The sequence below is a fragment of the Pollicipes pollicipes genome, unplaced genomic scaffold, assembly GCF_011947565.3.
Source record: "Pollicipes pollicipes isolate AB1234 unplaced genomic scaffold, Ppol_2.1 Scaffold_5724;HRSCAF=6776_pilon_pilon_pilon, whole genome shotgun sequence".
Classification (NCBI taxonomy): domain Eukaryota; kingdom Metazoa; phylum Arthropoda; class Thecostraca; order Pollicipedomorpha; family Pollicipedidae; genus Pollicipes; species Pollicipes pollicipes.
The window spans coordinates 1461658-1483683 of NW_023596746.1; the positions used below are offsets into that span (position 1 = coordinate 1461658).

At 52.7% G+C, this 22026-nt stretch overlaps 2 protein-coding genes across 5 annotated transcripts; both read right to left on the reverse strand.

The window, feature by feature from the left end:
- Positions 1–806: 806 nt before the first annotated feature.
- On the reverse strand, positions 807–13001 carry MKP-4 (dual specificity protein phosphatase MPK-4). 4 transcript variants are annotated; one of them, XM_037226060.1, is made up of 9 exons: positions 6714–6792; positions 5719–5766; positions 5120–5245; positions 4609–4705; positions 4284–4370; positions 3611–3759; positions 2803–2948; positions 2375–2510; positions 807–1031 (listed from the first exon to the last, which is right to left on the reverse strand). In XM_037226060.1, exons 2-9 carry the CDS (start codon positions 5753–5755, stop codon positions 937–939), a joined length of 873 nt encoding a protein of 290 aa, XP_037081955.1. In that variant the 5' UTR covers positions 5756–5766; positions 6714–6792; the 3' UTR covers positions 807–936. The 4 variants fall into 4 exon arrangements, with proteins under 4 accessions (XP_037081955.1, XP_037081953.1, XP_037081952.1 ...); XM_037226058.1 differs by lacking the exons at positions 807–1031; positions 6714–6792 and adding an exon at positions 12917–13001 and having other exon boundaries at positions 1735–2510; XM_037226057.1 differs by lacking the exon at positions 807–1031 and having other exon boundaries at positions 1735–2510.
- On the reverse strand, positions 12555–20226 carry LOC119102618 (putative glucose-6-phosphate 1-epimerase). Its single transcript, XM_037226061.1, has 7 exons — positions 20135–20226; positions 16476–16527; positions 15853–15911; positions 15360–15516; positions 14606–14789; positions 13626–13782; positions 12555–13097 (listed from the first exon to the last, which is right to left on the reverse strand). The coding sequence occupies exons 1-7, from the start codon at positions 20208–20210 to the stop codon at positions 12937–12939; spliced, it is 846 nt and encodes a 281-aa protein (XP_037081956.1). The 5' UTR covers positions 20211–20226; the 3' UTR covers positions 12555–12936.
- Positions 20227–22026: the final 1800 nt, after the last annotated feature.

The following is a 22026-nucleotide window of genomic DNA, read 5'->3' on the forward strand; positions in this document are numbered from 1 at the left end:
GGTCATGGTCGGTTCGCAGTCCGTGGGCGGCGCACTGTGCTAGTGCGGCTGGCGGCGGAGGTCTGATGGCCTGCGTCCGCCCGCGCCCGGCGCTCAGCGCTCCTCTCTGTGCGCTGCAGACGCGCCGCGATCGCTGCCCCGCGCCGAGCGGCGTTGTGAGCCCTTACCGGAAGACCTCGTGGGATACACAGGTCTGACCGGACCGCCTCTGCCCTGGAGCCGCCGGGGTGACGTTCGCTGCACTCCGGGCGGTGCACTGACCACCGGCGCCCTTGTCTCCGATGGGACCCCGTGTTGGAGGCCGTCACCCGACTGCCCCGGACGCGGCGTCGCACGAGGCAGTGGCAGTTGTGCTGCTAATGGTCGCGAGGGACACTGCGCGGGCGAGCACTGCGGTCGCAGGAAGGTTAAATGCTCGCCGAGGGAGGTTACTTAAGGAAGCCCGGTCAGTACGGCTTCCAGGCTGTAAATCTGTGCCACGAGCATCACACCACACATCATCACCCAGCAAGTGGTTCGCAAGGAATCCCGCGAAATGCAGGATGCTCCGTGCTGCGAGCATGTTGAGATATCACGGGACGGACACCATAATTACGGACATGCCTCCAGTTGGCTCCAGTGACGAAGCGCTGCGCGATCGGTGTCGTAGCGCGCCTCGTGCGCCACGCCTAAGGATGCTCGGGTCGCCGTCACGGATGAGCTAATATGGGGAGGTCTGTCGCATGTTCACCAACCAAAGCGGCGGGTCAACGCTTCCTATTCTTGAAAATCTGTTCGAGATGGCTTGTTCGATTCAATGCGATCAACACTAAGTCAATGCGTGTTCCAAAGCAAGGTCTGTATTTCCCAAGCTAACAAGTAAGGCTCCTCCACTTTCACGTCTTAATCGGGAGCGCCGACGCTGACACCGACACTGTATCCGACGCCCAGCCGCCGTCACGAGGTCGCGCTTCGAGGAAGGCAGCGGTCCACGCGGGACCGTGTGACCCGGAACGACGGCTCGGGCAGCCCCAGCAGCGCCGGCTGCGGCTCTGAAACACCACAAGCGCCGGTTTGCTCGTGTTGGTTGGCCACTCCCATCAGCACGCGTGGAGGAGCACCACCAGCGGCGCAGGCGGCGCTGTCACGCTGAACGCAGGCCCGGCGTCGGCTCGCACCCTGTACAAGCAGCGACTGGATGGAGCCCCTCCGGTTGCAAGGCCAAAGTTTCAAACCGCTTAAAAAAAGTTCTGGAATTTTGTTGTACGCCTTTTATATGTCACTTATTATTGCGATACGCCTTCTACGCCATTTACATCGGCATTGACAGAAAGTCTCCAAGCCTGGGCCACTTATTTGTCTCCTAATATACCTTGCAAACCCGATATGCGGCTTGGTCTGTAAACCAGCAGTCTACATAACAACAGTCTGAATGCAAATAAATCGCTAACATCCAAAGGGTCTGTACGTCAGCCGTCAACAAAATAGTCTTGCCTGCCGGCGCTAATATTTCGAAAGTTTGGGCTTAGGTCCCAGCGTCAGATTGTTGTCTTTTGGGTCCGCGTGCGACACGGTCCATTAGTGCGACACGGTCCGTCAGTGCGACACGGTCCGCTAGTTCGTCAACCGTCCTTCCTTCGCCTGCCTTCCAATCCACGATCGGAAGGAAGGCGCTCGGAAGGCAGGCGAACTTGTTGCGTGAGTCACGCAACTCGCACAACAAACACTGCTGGGCGTGAGCGCTGGTCCCCAAAGTCTATCCATTCAAAAGGTTTGGATTGGATCTTGAAAAAACCACAGCTTTAACCATAGCGCGGTTCTTAACAATGACAGGCATTCAGTTGTATCTATCGTACGGTAACATTTGACAAAGATGCCTCAAAGGATCTCATTTTACTGTCACAAACATTATTGCATGGCAATTGAATTCATTTTCTGGGCTTGTTAAATCTCTGTATTACAGAAAAACCTGTGACTTAAAGAAATGCGTTTTGTTGTGCGGGGAACCTGATGCAACTCAAGGGACAACATAGCGGCCCCGCTAAATGGCGAATGCAGACTCGCTTTCACATAAAATAAATTTGCGCTCAGAAAACATTTGATTCGCGGTGTCCGTTTGCCTGTCCTGGGATTGACAGAGAGCCGAGAGGCCACATTCTGTGAGAACTCAGATCAGGTGGGACTGCGGTACTACCTATGCGTTTTGTTTTGCCACCAGCTGTAACGGACTAAAATGATGCGGAGAGGAAAGAGAATAACACATGAAATTGCGCGTAACACCGTCCGTACAAAGCAATGAGCACCGAGTCGTCGGAGCAGTTGTTGAGTTGTCGGGAGTGTGTCGGGCTCTGACGTGGGACCAGGTCTGCCACCGGAGCCGCGGTCGCCCGGTTACCTGGCGCCCACGAGAAGGCGCCGAGCTTGCAGGAGCACTTGTGACACTTGAGCCTGCCGTTCGGCTGACCCGCCACGCCGGCCATCCAGGGCAGCGGCAGCACCCGCAGACTGCCGTCGCCGCCTGAGTCTGGCTTCTGGAACGACCGGGCCGTCCAGGACCATGAGCGTCCTCTAGTGGGGACACGCTGCCTCACGCTGGCCCGGTGGCCGCACACAGTCAAAACGGCGCCAGACTTAAACATGGCTCCGCAAACAGAGTGAGGCAAACGAATCGTGCCGCAGCGCCATATGAACGAAACGAATCGTGCTTCATGATGCTGCAACCACACAAGAAAAGCGTATTTTTACGCTACAGCGCGTCAGCTGGGTCTGCAACGTGCGGACGACCACAGCACAACAGACCGGGGGTAATCATTCTGTCCTGACCTCGACGTCCTGGCCGTCGACGACGCTCAGCTGCGAGAAGAGTGCCGTGCGACACTGGCGACACCTATAGACAGCAGCAACAGCGCCGGCCATGTCGGGGTCGGGCAGGACGAGCGGCGTCACCAGCGCCGACTGGCTGGCCGGGTCTGCCGGCACGGCGTGGCGCTGATCACTCGCGCCAGCGGCCGGCGCAGAGGCACCGGCGTGACGCGGAGGACGGTGCCCTTCGTGAGATGGGCGGCTGGCTGGTCCGAGACCGTTGATCACATTCACACAGTGGAGAGCACTAGCAGTAGGCAGTCAGCAGCTACCATTGTAGAACATGACGCGACGCGCTCTCTCGCAGTCAGGACTCAGGACTCAGGACTCAGGACTCAGGACTCGTACTCGGGACTTGGGACTCGGAACTCGGGACTCCGGACTTCAGACTCGGAGTCGTCACGCCCCTTTTATGGAGCACCAGCAACTGCACTGGCCATATCAACGCTCCGAGGCCATAGCGCGACTGAGATTCAAACCCGGGCTACCCACGTAGGTGTCCAAGGTGATACCCACATGGTCATTACGCCCCCAGCACAGTACAGACATTCAGTAATCATGACTTGGTAATCATTACCCGAGGACAGTACAGACATTCAGTAATCATTTATCAGAAGAAGCCAGCCGCAGTCAGTTATGCAGCACATAGGACGGACCGCAGACCACAATTCACAGGTATAGATCATGGGTCACATTGGCGGCGACCCCGGACGGGTCACGGCTCTTTCCCGGCAGAATTTGTCGCGCATGGCTGGGCGACGCCGCTGACCTGCGGCCGCGGCTCGGCCAGCCACGCCCAGCCGGTAACGTCGGTAGATGGGCTTTTGCAGGCTGCCGCGGCAGCCGAGCCGCGCGTACAGCTCCAGCTGCTGCATGAAGCCGGCGTTCGGCGTCACGAACGGCCGAGACAGGCGCAGTCTGTCGGCACGGCCGCAGCATCACCGACGGCCGGCGGCAGGACGGCCAGCGTGTCACTGACACCGACAGACGGCAGCAAGACGGCCAGCGTGTCACTGACTCAGACAGGCGCAGCCTGTCGGCACGGCCGCAGCATCACCGACGGCCGGCGGTAGGACGGCCAGCGTGTCACTGACACGGACAGGCAGCGGTAGGACGGTCATCGTGTTACTGGCACTGACAGGCGGCGGTAGGACGGCCATCGTGTCACTGACACCGACAGACGGCGACAGGACGGCCAGCGTGTTACTGACACTGACAGACGGCGGCAGGACGGCCCTCGTGTCACTGACACTGATGGGTGGCGGTAGGACGACCGAACAGCCCACAGACAGCGGCAGAACGTGCCGACACGGCACCGGAAGCCGGCGGCGCACCACTTCCTCAGCCGCCTCCAGCAAACTCCACGGCCTCTCACAGCGTTGTGGGCACGCCACTGACGTCGCCCGAGCCGCTTCGTCATCCGGACCGGCGGCGGCACTGACCTGTCCACCGCCTGGCCGGGGTCGAGGCCGTACCGCCGCATCAGGAAGGCGGCGCAGACGGCCGCGCTGCGGGACACGCCGTGTCGGCTGCCCCGGGCGGGGACGGAGGTCAGCACAGATGGCGCCAGGCATCGGGCGGCGTCCGAGGTAATCCCGGGGCGTCACAGCAGTCTTACGCGGTAGAGGCGGGAGCGAGCGTGGAACACTTGACCCATGAGTGGCTGACCACTTGTGACAGCACCGTTCCTCCATTCGTCAATGTTCTGTATCCGATGTTAATGCCACTACAACACATAAAATATATTTACAAAGATGAGCAGCTTACCAGTGGACGTAAACTACGCCGTCGCGCAGTCCGTCTTCAATGAAGGCGAGCATATCATCAAAGTGAGACAGCAGGTCGCCATCTTTCACGTCATCCACTGAAAGCAAACACCCCAGCAGCCTGAATGGCCCATGCAGCCACAGGCAGGTGGCACTGTTTGCCAGTTCCACCCATGCTATTGTGAGGGCGGGCAGGTTCCCTCATCCCAACTCAAGCAAGTCTGAAGTTAATTTCTGTGGACAGGTATATTCCTAGCCACCAGAGTCGCATCACGAATATCACCTCAGAGAGCACAATTCAGACCAATACTGGCACACACTGCAACGGTGGTATGGTGAAAATGGTTTCAATATTTCCTTTGTGCAATCATGGCATGTTTCTGTGCACCAATGGCTCAAGGCTTAATGTCTTCATGCCTAATCATTTTTGCAATGTGAAATACCTGCAGTATTATGCCAGTGCATGCTGCCCTACAAGTATGCCAGCCCTACAAGTAGATATCATGGTGTACCTTGGACAAACAAGTGTTGATTCACTTCCTGCAGGACTTCAGTGAGGTCCTCACTCTCCACTGTCAGGACAGACAGCGTGACACCACTTTGAGAGGACAGAAAGGACTTCAGGGCTCTTCTGCTTCCTGCCAGAACAGAATACAAGCAGGAAGAAGTAGAGAAAAAATTATCAGAGAGAGAGACACCAAAAACACAGTTTTTCTATGCTGGATATATGACTGTTAGTTCAAAAATCTCAATAACCCGTTCAGGTCTTCCCTGAAGTCGAGAAAAAGAGCATGTGCCACTATCAGGGCTCAAAGATTACAGTATAGCTCCACTGTGTCATACCAAAGCACAGTATGTCCAAAAGCTGAACAGAGAAGGCATAACCTTGTGATATTAAGCTGTTGTTACCTGCACAAAAATTTTACATGTTAATGCAGCAGCCTGTAGCTAACTATTATGTCTCACAGCTAGCAAAAATGCTGCAGTAGGTTTGGCACAGTCTGCAAAAAAATTATCCTTCATTGGCAAACGCTGTACTTTACACCAAAGAGCGACCTTTGCACATTCCAGACTTGGATGCCACATATGCTTGCCTAGAAATAGGGCTTACCTAGAAATAGGCCTGCATCCACCTCATCAAAGTCCATGTTTACAGTGTCTGGAAAGGAGCACATTTAATATGGCATGTTCAAAAGCTGGAAGTGGAATCTCTTGGAACCCTTCACCTACATGCAAGTGGCCTGATATGCACACCTAAGTGGTTATGTATTGCCCCTGGGCCTGACAATGCACACAGATTCCTGGGGACAACAGTTTCAACACAAGATAAAAAACAGCCGAGTTTATACCGGTTCTGGTGTGCACATGAGTGAATTGTGGCAAGGCTGGGGCAGCATGAAGGATTGCTGGTTGAAAGCACAAGGATCACAAACATAGCGTCAAGAGTCAAAGACCTTGGTTTTAGAACCTGTCATAAAAGGACAGGGGGATTGTGATGCATACTGGCATGTGAACACAGGTCCTGCCAGGGACAGGGAGACAGCCAGGATTTTTAAGGGGAGCACGGCATTCAGCAAAAATTGTCACAATTGATGATTATCTCACATTCAAGGTTGCATGAACAGCAAATGGTCATACAGACAATTGTCATAATTATTTTGAAAAATGGATCTAATATGGCCAGACTGTGAACACATCCAGTCATGATAAAGATTTACAGCATAACAGTGACATGCTGAATATTTCAAGGTACAAAATTGACACAATAAATTCACAAATTCTGTGTTTAAAACACAGAGTCACTTGTATTGGCACATCACCATCTAATGCTTTGAGATAATTATCATGCTTTAAATGTTTATGGCAAAACATGCAAAGTAACCAAAATATTTTAGCAGCACCTGCTCAAAATTCGGCACGATTCAACCCATATTGAGCTTGATGCTCACATGCAATAACGGCAGGCAAAACTCACGAAGATCATCTCAAAGGCCAGTGTCGGGCCTTTGGCAGCAGACGCCAAGTTGTACTGCTATTTACACACGTATTTTGGTCCAAAGGTTGTTGGGACACGTGTATAATTCGCAAAACCATCTGGTAACTCACCAACTAAATTTCCCCTGTAATACGGTTCGTATCCTCCAGGACTCTACACATGGGGAATACCGGCGCCGCCAAATCTGTACCGGGACAGCAGTGGTCGTTAGATGGTGGTATCGGGCAGATAATTGTCACACACACGCAGCTTTCGTCATCTGTCGCAACTGTTGCAACAGCTGATGAATAGTGCTGGACAAGATATTACCTGACGCATGCGACCAAGAGATGGTCTACCAGGCTCTGTAGTTACGACACCAAGAGTCGATTATTTCAAAGGACAACCGGCCGGTAGCGCAGGCGTGGGGGGGGGGGCGGAACACAGGCGCACTTGCCCTTTTAGGTTCCGAGGGGCACTTCGGACCCCTCGGAACGATTAAGAGTCCTATTTGCGGGCCCGAAGGGCCCGAAAAGCCAGTCAGAGCTCTCATTCAATGGCCGGGCACTCAAATGCCAGCCAAAGCGCCCTGCGCGCTGATCAGAGGCCCACTAAGTCGATAAGGGTCTTTATTTTGGTCAGACGCCACCAGTAACGCACACCTGGCTATGTGGCAACATGGGCCTAAGGGCCTAAGGGTCATGGCTCCAGCTTTGTCCCAAGCAGGGACAAAGCCGGAGCCAGCGATTTGCATTGCTCGGGGCCCCACAGCGCCCAACAGGGGCCCTGTGTTGTCAAGGGTTCCCTAGTCAGCCAGATGCAGTGCTCGAGCAGGCCCGAAGAACCTAGAGGGCCCACCCGGTCCGACGATCAAGGGCCCCATTGAAGAGTCTAAAGACATAAATGGCTGGTCAGAGTCTTATTCAAGGGTCCAGACCTGCCAAGACAGACCCTCAAATAACGGTCAGAGGGCCCTCTGCACCGATCGGGGACCCCCCTGAGTCGACATGGGCCTGTATGTCGATCAGGTACCACCGTGCCACATAGTCGGCCTCGTGTCGGTATGGGCCTGAGGACCCATTTCCCAATCAGCTATAAAGCCGGGGCCAGTGATTTACACTGGTCGGGGGCCTTGTATTCGTTAGGGACCCACAATGCCTAAAAGAGGGCCTGGTACTCGCAAGGGCCCCGAGCAGACCAAGGGTAGTTTTTGCTGAGGCCAGAAGAGGGGCCCGGGTGGCCCATTGGAACCGACTTTCAAAGGCCCGGTTGGAAGGCATAAGGGCCCAAGGAGCTGGCTGTAGGTCACATAAAGAGTCGCGGCCCGTAGGGTCGTAATCTGAAATATCAGTCAGAGGTCCTCTTGCACTGCTTCAGGGACCCCTGAGACAATGCCGTTATTTAAGTCGGTCAGAGACCATTAACACCGAACCGTCGGCTCAACATCCGTCAGAGCCCTTGAGACCAATTTCTCATGCAGAAACGAAGTCGGGGTCCGCGATTTGCTATGTTCAGGGTCGCTGACATTAAGTGGCCCCGAGTCGGAGCGGTGTCTGAGTGGGCCCGAAGAGGAGCCGAAGGGTCCCTCGAGACAAATGATCAAGGGCCCGATGGGAAAGCTGAAGGGCCGAAGGACTGGCTGCAGTTCACATTAAGGGCCCTGCCCGTAGGACCGTGACCTCAAATGCCAGTGAGATGATCTCTTGCACCGATAGCGGCCGCTGAGACAGAGCGTTCCTCTATTTCGGCCGGAGATCAGGAACAACGAGCAGTCAGCTCCGTGTTGGTCTGAGTTCTGGGGTCCATTTCCCAAGCAGGGACAAGGCCAGGACCACGATTTACATCGGTCAGGCTTCTGTATCGTTCAGGGGTTCACAGCGCCCAACACGGCACACTGTCAGGTTCACAGCGCCCAACACGGCACACTGACCTCGAATCGGTCAGGAGAAGATTTGTTCAGTGGGGACGGGGACGAGAGCCCGAATGGCTGAGGGCATGGGTAGAAGGTCTCATGGTGGAGGGTATGGGTAGAGGGTCTAATGACAGAAGGCGGAGGGTCTCCTGCGTTGGTCGGGGCCCTCTGACAACTGAAGGAAACAAGAACTTATGATGAGTGCTCACATTGAGGTACTACAAGAGTCCCGTGCCAGTCAAGGTACCCCACTCCCAAACGGTGGGCCCTTTGACTCTTTTTTCAGCATGGGCCCGTTAAGCCCAACTGCGGTCTATGTGCCAATAGTTTGACCAACTGCGGTATGCAGGGATGTTGTTGCGTTAATGACGGTTCTTCGCCAGAATGACGGCCGGAAAACACACCGCGGTGGGACAGAATGGCCGTTAAGCTCTTGACCGGGAACAACAATGTGCCCCGCAGAGTTGTAGTCACGGGGGCCCCTTTGCCGGAAAGAAATAAGGGGTCTCACTAGAACTCAATGGAGTGGGTCGAACTGAATTGAAAACGCATAAGGCCATCCCATGTTTGCCTGAAAACGTTCATTATTGTTGCAGAATCTAGTGAAACAGCTAGTGAAAGTGAAACTAGCTAGTGAAACAAATATCATGAGAATGTTTGAGCCCGTACGCCGGGTACCGATAGTGTAGTGGTCCCGCGCCTGTGTTAACCGCTGCGCGTCTGGGAAACCACAGGTACGGAGTTCCATTCCCCCGTGGTGCCCGCCCTTCCCGCCAGGGTGAGAGGCTGGCAGCACCGTATGGCCCCAGGCCGAGGCTGCTGCGGCCCCCAGCAGCTGAGTGCGTCATAAAGCCCGAATGGCACGGCCGTGATCTCGGGGAGTAAGGATAGCGATGGCTTGGGTCGCAGTTTTCTTAAAACCGAACGGCGTTAGGTGCTGTAACGCAAAGGGGTGGGCGCCGGGCGCGCAACAATGACGATAAAATGTTCCCGAATGTCTTTCAAAATTGGTTCGTACGGTTCAAATATAACACCGGGCGAACCCATTTTACAACTGAATATATGCTCTGGACAGATTAACAGTTACAGCAACACGACAAATGTAAATTGTATATTTACTCTTCCCGTCCCACGACCAGATTCGAGCGCCACCCCGCGGTGCTGTAAAGACCAATATATTATTGTCATTGATCTAAAAACCGCACAGATAAAATACACGCGCCGAATATATCTGGATGCACGTTTTGGTGTCCAAAGCGTTCAAAGGTACTTCTTTTAAATGGATCACTATTTTCATCCACCTGTTGGCCACGGCCCAGTGTAAGCCACGAGACCAACGCTGCACGGCCTAGGGAGACTGCAACGCCTGGCGTCGAGTTTTTTTTTCTTCTTAGATATGCGAGCGCGCATGCTCAGAATTACGCTACATAATTTGCACCACTAAACAATGCTGATTGAATGTTGCAGGTATCGAGACAAACACGGCCTGAACATGTTAATGGAACTTGCTGCCCCATTTTGATCTTAAAGCTACATCCACGGAATCCTTGCTATTTGGGTACAACCCAGATACAAGTTCTGACAAAGTTTCTGAGTTCTATCGGTTCAAAATGAGTCCCCTGGACTATTATAAAATGAAGAGCGCCAGCGATCTATTTCGTGGCCATTTAACGCTCAATGTTGGTTGTTTATTACCTACAAACTGGAGACAGAATGGATCTCGTGGTAGCATCTGCCTTATATAAAATGCGCAATATATAGGGAAAACATGTCCTCAGTAACAAGTGGGCCACACCCGGCGATTTTCTTTTCGGGGGGGGGACTCTTACTATAAGGGAGCCTTTTTTCAATCCTGTGCCCCTCCCCTTACCAAGGCTCTGGCTGCGCCCCTGCAACCGGTGCTAAACTTCCAGGAACTTTCGGAGGCTTCTCTGACGGCAAAGCTCTGTTAGGTTTTATTGCAGAAAAAAACATCGCGGCTGCATCTCTCTGTAGCGGTGGACCATGCCCCGGGTCAGTGTATCAGCATGTAAGGCGAGTGGGGCGAAGACTCATGTCTGAGTGAGGAGAACAATCCCGGCTCGGGGCGGTACGTCACGGTGGCGCCGGCCAGTCGCAAGCAGATCGTGTTGCGGGTATGGTATAAGAGGTGCTGCTCGGGCGCGTGGGGTGGGTCTCTCTGTCGGTGTTGCGTGCGGCAGTTCGCCGTGGTGCGTGGGGTGGTCCGCCGAGATGTGACCACTGAATACATTCTCACCAACCACCGATTATCGCGTTGCAACAGTTGACTCCAAAACCATCCAAATGGCGTTATCATTTTGGGTGACTGCCCATAGACACTGCGTTTCAACGTTGTTCAGCGTTCCCATCAAGTGTTATTGAGGGTGACCAGTCTCCCCCTTATGCACACTGGGCAGCCAGTCGTAAAACGAAGGACCTGGAAGGGAGCCGCGACAAAATGCAAGCTGAATCGATCGCATGGTGCTATGTTGAACTCCAGGGCTCTAAAATGGACGACGAAAAGGCAATCGCAGAAGCCGGTGTCCATTCTGGATTCAGGTAGACACAATCAGCCCGACCTGTCAGCTGGAGGCGATACTCATTTTGTAGTCAACAGACCACAACCCTCGCGACGGGTAACGGGTCGAATACAGAGCCGGGTGATGGCACGGCGCCCCACCGGGGCCTCCACACAGACGTCAGACAGTCTGCTGGACAGCAGGCACGACGTAGTTGTCGCATGGGACATACACGCGGGAAGTCTAGTAGATGCCTTAGAACACGGCGCTCGGAACGCCGGTAGTCAAGAGCGTTCCACAATGTATTGTAGCCTATCTGTCCGCCCGGGCAGCCTGCGGCGATGCGGGGCTTGGTCTGGCACATTCGGCGCCTCGAGTGTACCGCAGACGCAGACCATGCCACCCGGCTGCCGGCGCCCGGACCCCCGCAGCCGAGCGCTGACCTCTGATGGCGGAAGCGGCGAGCTTCCGGTCCCGCCGACCGCTCCGGCCACCGGATACCCAGCGGCGGAGCAACTGTCACCGTGGGCACGTGCCACCTCTGGAACACGCCCTCCGGCTCCACCGCACCAGTAAATACAGTCTAGCCCATTCGTTTATTAGTTCATTGGATTTTTGAAAGAAAAAATACATTTCTATAACATGCACAATATTACGGGTTATACCCATCCTAACAATCACTCCTTCCTTCCTCCCGCCACTCCGCTGATTTTCACGCGCGAACCAGTCGATAGGAAAACTAATAATCACCACATAGATCAACCGTTCATTCAGTTTCCCGCGCCGAAGTAAACAGAAGTAAAGTTCAAGAAAACAGACGTTTTGCATGCAAGCGATGCTTTTGCATACAGCCGTGTCGGGTCGGCAAATTTACACAATTTCACCCCGGTCCCACCAAACTAGCCTACTCTGTTTTTATACCACAATGGATTGTGCAACGAGCCTACCGTTTCCATTCTGAGTAGCGGCATATGCACTAGATCAGACACGCCCTAGGCCGCACTAACGGTGGGGGTACGACACACGTGAGTCTAGCCATTACAAACTAGTTCAGAAGTAAACATGCAGGTTCGAATCAGACGGCGTCAGCGCCTGGCGCCGACACTGGAGTGCACCGATGCCTGATCAGACGCGCCAGCTGCGACACGGGCTCGCCGGCTGGCCGGCCGCCCCGTGTACGCCACTGTCGCTGCCCTGAGATTGTTGTAGTGTCCGCCCTCGGCCGCGCACCTCGCCCGTGCCCCGGCTAAATGCATCTAAAAAGCGGCGGCACCGCGCGCGCGGGCCGTCCGGCTATGGAGCCTGTCCGCGGCGCGCCCTCACGAGTGTCACACACCGGCGGCAGTGGCCCGCTTCAGAAGCGGCGGCGCGGGGCGGCGCGGCGGGCGCGCGAGCGGCCGCCGCCCGGCTAGGTCTAGACGCGGACGCTAGGCTCCGCGCTATCACAAACGGGCGCTGGCGCCGGCGGCGTCGGCCGCGCGGCGCCACTTTACCGACCGGCCGGGCGAGCGGGCGCGGCCGCCCGCCTCGCGGCCCCCGCGCCGCGCGCCGCCCCCGCCAAGCGCGCGCCTACGCAACAAGCTGCTCAGCCAGCCTCACGAAAAGCGCAGGAAAGCCAAAATGTCCGCACGCGGGCAGATACGCACAAGAGCCTTCGCACCACGCACGCTTGTCGACCAAACATACGGTTAACAGAGAAAATTGCGAAGCGAAGCTCGCACGCGGTCAGTAGCTAACAAGACGACCTGGGCCTGGCGCTGGCGGGAGGCGGCGGCCGGCGCGGCGGGGCCGGGACGGCGGCCGCCGCCGCGCGCGCCGCCACGCCCCCGCCGCCGGCAAGCTTCAACACTAGCCTACCGGTAAAGAATCAGAGTTCAACAGTTCCTGAGCTGACCATTATTACCATGCGCCGAGTCGTTGGCCCTACATCACTTGCAGGATCTGGGAGGCCTCGAACACCGTGTTTGGTGGCAGGATGATGCCCGTGGACACGTTGCCCGCCTCCACGCAGATCATGTTCGGGAACTCCTCGTCACCGAAGTCGGCGATCTCCTTGGCCTTGTGCTCCCACGGGTTCCAGACCACTGGGAAAAGCACATTGGAAATCACACGTCAATTTCCAAGAGCTTAAGGCAGCTGAGGATGGAGCACAGAATATATGTGAGGAGGCTCTCAAGGCGTTGCACGCCGCTGATGATGAAGCGTAACGCTCACGTCAAAAGTTAAGACCTCTGGTCAGTGTTTCTAGCTGTTAGTATCGTTACCTATGCCGCCGTGAAACCGTTCGCCTCGGGCGTCACTGCACGCCGCTTTTCACAGAGAAAGGCTCTCAAGGAGTCCACACCATTCAGCAAAGCACTAAAAAATAATGATAACAATGAGAAGCCAGGGTCAGACGAGTTCTAGATAACCGCACAAATACATAGGGCGAACGTTACCCGAAGAGATTCAAACGTCTGGAACAACAAACAACGCACACCTTGACCCTCCCTCGGGACCACGTGAGTCACCTTCCGGCTCTTTCCGGACAGCCCAGCACACACAGCTCACGCCAGCCTGCCGGTCCCCGCCCTTCCGCGGCGTCAGCTCGCGCCGCTCCCCAGCACACGCACCGGTGTCAGGCAGGTTGAACTTCTGTATCCGCATCTTGCGGCCGGAGACGACGTTGGTAATGATGTGCTCCTGCGGCGTGTTCTGGTAGATGCGGTCGGTCCACTCGTTGATCATGACCACGTCGCGGCCCTCCTGGTACACGGCGCCGTCGCGGGTCTGCCGGCCGGCACGCGCTCTCGTGGTTACGTCACGCGTCAGTGCGACACGGTTAGCGACCGCGGTGTTGGCACACAACGGCCTGGCCCGGCCATGGTCAGGTCCGGAGGGGCACGGACACCAGCCGGGAACAACCGTACATGCTTGGCCAGCACTTCAAGCCAGCGACACGCGATACAAGCGGTTAGACAGCCCTACATACATCCATGAGGTTCCAACGCATCCGCCTGTCGACAGTCAGCCTATGGTAGCCAGATCTCTGGGGGACGACAGACTGAGCGGGCCACGCACGAGCGCCACATCCTCCGCCCACGGTCAGCCGTTGGTCGACGCGACGCCGCCCCGGCGCCACCCCCGCAGCGCCCTTCTGCCAGGCGGCGGAGGCGGCGGCGGCGATACGCCGAGAAAACCGCCTCATGTCCGCCCAGTTGTAGATAAGGCGTGTCCGGTTTCACCCAAACAGCATGAGGCGTGAGCGAGCGGGTAGCGACAGCACCGCCTGAGACGGGACGTTTTCCGCCTTATTCGATCACGCCTGGTTCTGGGGTCACCAAACGTGCCTTTCATCAGGCTTCCAAGCCGGCAATTTAGCAGACCTGTGGAAACTACGCTAGCGCCTTTCCTCATCCCATGTAATCATCCCGAGTACTATGACCCTCTTTGACGCCTTACGGCGCCCAAAATAGACATACGCACCGCAGCCTTCGCCGAGGATATCGCGAAGCCAGCACCGCTCACACGTCTCCGTGATCAATGGCCCGTATGGTGTGATAGAGACTGTCACAGCAGCCCCCAGGCCGCGGCCGGCGGCAATCTCACCCACCTTGTCGATGAACGTGCAGCCGTGCATGCCGGTGATCTGGCACTTCCTGACGTCCGGACACTTGAAGTAGGTGTGCAGCAGCAGCGTGAAGCTGAAGGTGTCCTGCGAGCCCAGCGGGTTGTACACGCCGATGTTGAAGTGCAGTTCCTTCTCGCGCAGGATCAGACGGTAGGTCAGACGGAACCTGCCGAAGGCACGGACAGCGCAGCGCGTCAGGTGCACGGCGGCAAGGAACGGCAGGCAGGGGTGGCATGCGGCTGCTGACACAAGGACCATTGCAAAAGGGGAGGGGAGGGTAGGGACGGAGTGGGGTGAGCAGGCGACGGGAGAGTCGCATGTGTGCTATCATGCGCACAAGATCGGACGCATTTTTTTTGACATTGCGTAATAGCATGGATGCGAACCAGTTGCACGAATCTGATCGTATTCGCCCAGTGCGCTTCATGTTCTAGCTCACATGGACAGTGGCCACCTGACACCGGCAGCGAGGCAGCACCACCGGGCATGCAGCCAAGGTCACGGCCGCAGACCCGAGCCGGACATGACAGGGCATGACAGCGCAGAGAGCCGGGCGTGACGCGGTGCGCCGCCGCCTCGACACAGCGGGGCTGGCCCGGGGAGCGGGACCGGACAGACAGCGGACCGGCCAGCGGCGGGCGGCGGGCGGCGGGCGCCGGACCGGCCCCGACTGCCACCGGGGGCCGAGGGCGGCTCCGCGGCCGCACAGTCCGACGCGGACAGGCGCGACACTCACGAGTACTTCCAGAACTGGTGCGTGTACTCGCTGTCCATCAGCACGAAGATGGCCTCGATGTCGCCCGAGGGCAGCCGCTCGGGCGCCTTCTCCAGGTGCCAGCGGCTGGTGCGCGCGAACCCGTGCTGCGGCCCCAGCGGCCACGGCCCGAAGTGGGCTGCCCGGCGCGGGCCCAGCAGGTCAGAGCGGCCATAGCGGAGCAGCAGCACGCGCCAGAGCGCAGGCGCACGCCCCATGCACAGGTGGCACGAGTGCCGAACACTGATGTCGCGTAGCCATCACATAAACTACGTCACTCGTTAGGGGCAAATAGCAATCCCCACGAAAATTGGGAACGACAATGACCACAGATCACGGACCGGGCTCTAGAACGCAGTCATGAAAAGAGCGACGTGACAGGCCAAGCAACCGCTTACGTCCCCGACCGATTCCTGCTCCAGCCGTCGTTATGTCTCGCCAAATACGCCATCCGATAATGGCGAAGAGTACTCACGGAAAACTATCGGAATGCCACCACGAATAGCCTTCTTCCCGTCAAACAGTGCTTGTTTGCTGAAAACAATAGTGCATTCACTTATTGATGCTACACACTCACTGTGGGGGCCATATGACCCCAGTGCTCAGCGCGCTCAAATACCTGAATAAACACACTTCAAGGAATGAAACGGAACCAGCTGCACGGGTACAGGGGTGGGAGGCAATGCAATGGCGATAATAGTTCAGAAAACTTCATAAGTTTTCACACAATGTTTTCACCACTCGAGGATTCGCCCCACAAATTTCAAATGACGACTGCTGAATGTTCAAAACAGACTTACGCCAGACAGAAGATTTCGGGAATGGTTCTCACATGCATGTTTATATACATATATATATATATATATATATATATATATATATATATATATATATATATATATATACATGCGTATGCGTGTACGTGCGCATGTGTGTATTACAAATTGAAGATCTGACAATACACCGGGCCGCTGGACTGATGCGAGTCCTCTCGAGCAGTACAAGATATTGCAACCCATAATATTACAAAGACATCACTTCAAAACAATTGATGCTATGGATTGCGAACACAAACACACCGTCCAAATAATCATTTACCTGACGAACAGCTGCTCTTGGTTGTTAACGCGCCATGATACAACTGTGGCACCTGAAACAACGCATATGGTTAACATGAATCGACAAAACCTTCAAGGCCACGTTGCACATCAACCAGAGTGTACTTCCATGTGCACACATGAATTGTTGCACATAAATAAAATTGCAACAGAAGGGGCAGAGATTCTGCTCATAATGTGATCAGCCACAAGCAGAGCAAACAAAACATTGTTCAAAATGCCCAGAGCGCTATGATACGCAGAAGCTGTGACACGCATTTGTTAAAAGGACAAATGCTGGAAACTTGGAAAAAAAACAGTCTAGTTTGTGAAAGGCCTGCTGCATAATCATGCTTTCTTTGCTTCACACCCAAGTTTCACGGAATGGTGCCAACATACAGGCACATAACAAATATTGAATTTTCAGAGTTTTGACTTGTATGACAATGAATGTCCACCATTGCGCCCTTGTTCTGCGAACTTCCCACGGTCACCGCTAATCGCCCCTAATCTCCCGCGGCAATCTTCCATGGACCATTCTAACCAGCATCCTTACAATATCCTGACGATCCAAATAGCTTTACTGGATCTCGCTTGGCCAAGTACAGCACTGGTGTCTAAAAGATAACTAATGGACTTTGGACATGGCATGCAGCAGCCGTTCTAGGATCAACACCGGGACCAAGCGCACATTTGGAACGCAGCAGCCGCTTTGGGCTCAATACTGGGAGCAAGTGCACATATTGCACGCAGCAGCCGCTCTAGGATCAACATCGGGAGCAAGCGCACATTTGGAACGCAGCAGCCGCTTTGGGCTCAATACTGGGAGCAAGTGCACATATTGCACGCAGCAGCCGCTCTAGGATCAACATCGGGAGCAAGTGCACATTTGGCATGCAGCAGTCACTTTGGGCCAACACCAGGAGCAAGCGCACATTTGGCGTGCAGCAGCTCCTCTAGACTCAACATCGGAAGCAAGCGTGTATATGACATGTCATACCCAGCTTCTGTATCTCTAGTTAAGAGCACACACACCATAGAATTGGAATAAGGCATGTTTGTAGTATCCCCAAGGCATTCAATTGCTCCTCAATAAATAAATGCTTTCAAATGCATGATGAGAATAACTTTTCTAGGAATACAATGATGGTACAAAGTGCTGCAGTTTTCAACTCAAAGTGCATTTTGTTGAAGCTAGGGCATAAATAAATCTGCAGAAAAAGAGCTCCAATGAACTTAATTGTTTATCAGATATTCAATGTTTGTTATTTGACACCATGGCCAAGGGCATAAGGTCAGAACTTTTTAGAGAGATGGGGTTACCATGCCAACTGCCTGATACAATCATTATACTATGATCAAGATCAGTATAAGAAAATGCAAATTAAAGCATGAAAACATCCAAGCTCAAACACCCTCAGCATATGCTTGTGCTTCTCAGCAAATGCAGCCATTCCAACAAAACAGCCCCTGTGTGGCATTGAGATTTTAGACATGACTACACACAACTTTCAAACACTTGCTGAGACAATAGTCAAAACTTTCTTATAATGGTTGTGGATGCCTAAGACGCACACAGTGGTCATATGCAAGAACAAATTACACCTAAAAATAACTAGCTAGGATGAACTTAGCAAAAGGTACATGCTGTCAGATGTCATTCTGTTTGACCCACAGCAGCCAGGGCACAGCACTCATGCCCAAGCCTGGACCTAGACAGCTGTGTCATCATATTGCTGTCATAGACACTGGCATGGTGGATGTGCATGCAGTATATTTATTCTCCTTAGCTCAAGGCAAAAAAGTCATTTTGTTTTTAGGATACAGACACATATATTTCATCCATTTGACACATTGTCACAAGTCAATGTGAGGGTACTGTGAATAACAATGTGTTCCAATCCAGTCTGACCTTTGTACACTAAGCAGTTTGTATCACTTACCCTATCATATTGCACAAGTACCTCATCATCTTCACATTACAGAAAACCCAGTAATAATTCCTATAAACAATGAACACAATCTCTAGACAGAGACTTAACAAGTTATGGCTGTGTTGCATGCACCTAGCTACCTCCCCAGCCTTACTTTGAAAGATTTAGGACATTTCTTGACTGTTTCAGGAGCAATTATATCAGAGAGCTACTTCAGAACCTATGGGCCTCACATTGATTTTTTGGTTAGATCCTGAGACAATTATGTAAACCCTATTACAGACCCAAGCACAAAGATCATTGTCAGCATTATGAACTGCTTTGAATCCCAACCTCCCCTTTTCAAAGACTCTGATCATTTCATGGGCACTCCAAAGAGTTGGGTCTCTAAATGTCTAGAGGACTGAATAAGTGGCATGATGGAGGTAAGGGGCCTTGATTATCTCATTAAATATGTAAATAAAATTAGACTGCCTGGCCATGCCCAATCCGTGACCATAGTTCCAGTGCATCAACCTGAAATCCTAACAATTATCATTAATAATAATAAATTAATAAATAGTTCCTTCATCTTATGACTTTTAAGCTAAGTGAATTCTCTGGAGCCCCTTGTAACAAAATGAGTTTTAAGGCACAAGGCATAATTCTGGAAACAAAGACCACTCACTGACTGGCTTATTGCTACAGGAGAATTTGCCAAAAGCTGGCAAGATATTGCCAACATAGCAACATGGAGCAGTAAAAGTGACATGGCAAAATCAATGAGGTTAGAAGTATAGCTAATTTCATCAAACATGGGCCAACTATGAAGGGCAGACAAAGGCCAAGACTAAACTACTTTTCACTGAAGAGTATGCTTCGCACAATAGTTTCTGAGGCTCGCTTCAAGTTTCTTTACCATAGGTATGTCACTTCTGCAGAAACATTTGATGGGCAAAACATGGCATCCATGAAGTGGTTTAGTTGTCATGCCCTTCAGTTACCCATTATTTGGGAAAATGATTTTGAGCTTGTGGGGATCAAGTCACCCTGCTGCATCCTCCATGGTCAGCCTGCTATGCAGTAAGATCAAATGAAATACTCTTGGATGTGATGGCCAGTTTTTATATTTATTTTTATGTTACAGCCAAAAACATTGGGAGGAAGGCCCCAACCCAACATAGGGCAGCCCAAACCAACATGGTTGAGGGGGCAGGGCCCTCACAAGAACTACAAATGAAAGAGATACCCATGGTCCTTCCCCCATTCATGGCACTGAATTTAGTCAAATCCCAATATGTAGATGCTTAGTTGACATGTTTCTTCCAGAATATTATATACATGCATGCAAAATAGTATTCATTCCCATCCATCCCAATCATTTTCTTGTTGGGGTTGGTATAACATACTTTCTGGGTTTCATGATTGTAGGGGCATAGGCTGAATCTAACACAGCTTTAAATATACTAAAAGGTGCAGGTGACTTGAAAACCATACCACATGAACAGTTTGGTTACACAATTCCTCAACCATAAAAGTCATAAAAAGCATGGACAAAGAGAACCACTCCAGACTATTTTTTGCTAGGGCATTTTCCTGTTTATAAAAAAACCGCCCATCGAGCCTCAGGTGAGGCAACTGACCCGGTTGGAGACAAACAATGCGCAGCACAGACGCAGCCCTTGTCGGGGCAGACGCCCTGAATATTATACTTCCGCACTGCTAAGCGGAAAAATAGGTTACTTACCGTGGAGATTCACAGTACACGTGGTGTTGTTGCCTCTGTCAAGTACGACAACGGCAGTCGGGGCCGCCATCGACATTGCAATCCCGATGCACCACCCGGCCGCTCCGCCAGCAGGCAAACAAACCCGACCGGCCGCACCGATAGAGCTATTACGAGTTACACTGTTCGTTAAAGCCAACTGAAATTAGGAATTTGATGTCTGATTTAATGATCTTCATCGGCTAAAAAAACTAAATTTTGTTCTTTTATATCAAAATTGACTTTCTTGAGTGCATCTCTTGTGGCGTTGTCAAGATAAATTGGGGAAATACTTTGTTGGAAAATGCTGCTTCGTCACTAGATTTCACATGAGGAGAGCCTCAAGATCATTGCCGCAACTCGGGCAACTTTAGCTCACAGATAGAGCTAATTATGCCATTGACGAATATACAAGTCACTAAGTGCGACATCCAAAAAACAAAGGAGTTATTAAAGATCAAAGTTCAAGGTCGTTCAAGGTCATTGCTTGGTGAACCTTCCTGGACTCGACAGGTTGTGTCGTGCGGCCGCGCGGGTGCGGCCTGGTCAGCGGTTAACCGGCGCGGCCGGCTGTGTTTATGCCTCCGGGCCATTGTCCACGTGACCTGGCCGAGGTCGCGTGTGCGGACCGGAGCGGCCGCAGACTAGAGGTAGGGACGGCCGGTTTAGGTCAGGGGCTGAATCTGTCCTGCGCAAATGCTGGGTGTTGCTGCGTATTTAGTATCCGAATCGTGATTCAAATACACAGGTTTCGACCCAATTTGGTTTGTTGATAGAACAAAACATTCCAATTAATGAGATTGCATTTTCCAAATGCGACATTTAAAACCACGCCAGTAAAGAACCATAGAAGCTCAAAGTCACTCAAAATCGGACTCTTCTCATTGCTTTGAAAGTTGGCACAAACATGCACATCACATCGCTCCACCTAGCCTCCAAATATTAGATTGTGACATTCAAACTTCCGTCTTCCAGAGGCTTGGAAACGACGGCTGCGCACGTGTTAACATATGCACATTTCATGTCAGTAAAATGGCAGAGACTCCTTCAATCACCCTGAAATTTGGCACAAATATGTTCCATGTACATACACAGTTTTCACCAAGTGGCAACTTGTGACATTTCCTTTCACGCATTCCACACGCCATCAAACAATGGGATATATAACATATCTCTAAAACGACACAAACAGCGTCGTAATATGCCACCAAGACCAAGGAATGCCGAACATTGCATCTACTATGATGTAATTAGCCGTTGCCTCTCATGTGGTGTGCCATATGATGACGGTACGGCATGCAAAATGTGACTCACAGATCAAAAATGTCACGTTTGATGCCGGTTTTCACACATTCGCGGACTTGTCTGATTGCTGTGAAATTCGCCACAAATAACCACCTTACATGGTTCCACCTAGCCACCAAATATTATAGTGCGACATTGAAAAGTTCGCCTTACAGGGACATTCAAACCTTGGAAATGAGAGCTTCGCATGTGTCAACATATACACATTGTATGCCAACTAAATGCACGGGAGACTCCTTCGATCATATTGGCATTGGGCAAAAATCTGTACCATGTGTGTATGCGGTTTTTCACCAAGTGGCAATTTGTGACATTTGAATTTACGCATTCCAGAGGCCCTCAAATAATGGGATATATGACATACCACTAAAACGACACAAACAGCGTCGTAAGGTGCCACCAAGACCAAGGAATACTGAGCAATGGATCTTCTATGATGTAATTAGCCGTTGTCTCTCATAAGATGTGTCATATGACGTTACGGCATGCAAAATATGACGTACAAATCACAAATGTTACATTCGATGTCGGTTTTCACACATTCGCGGACTCCTCTGATTCCTTTTGAA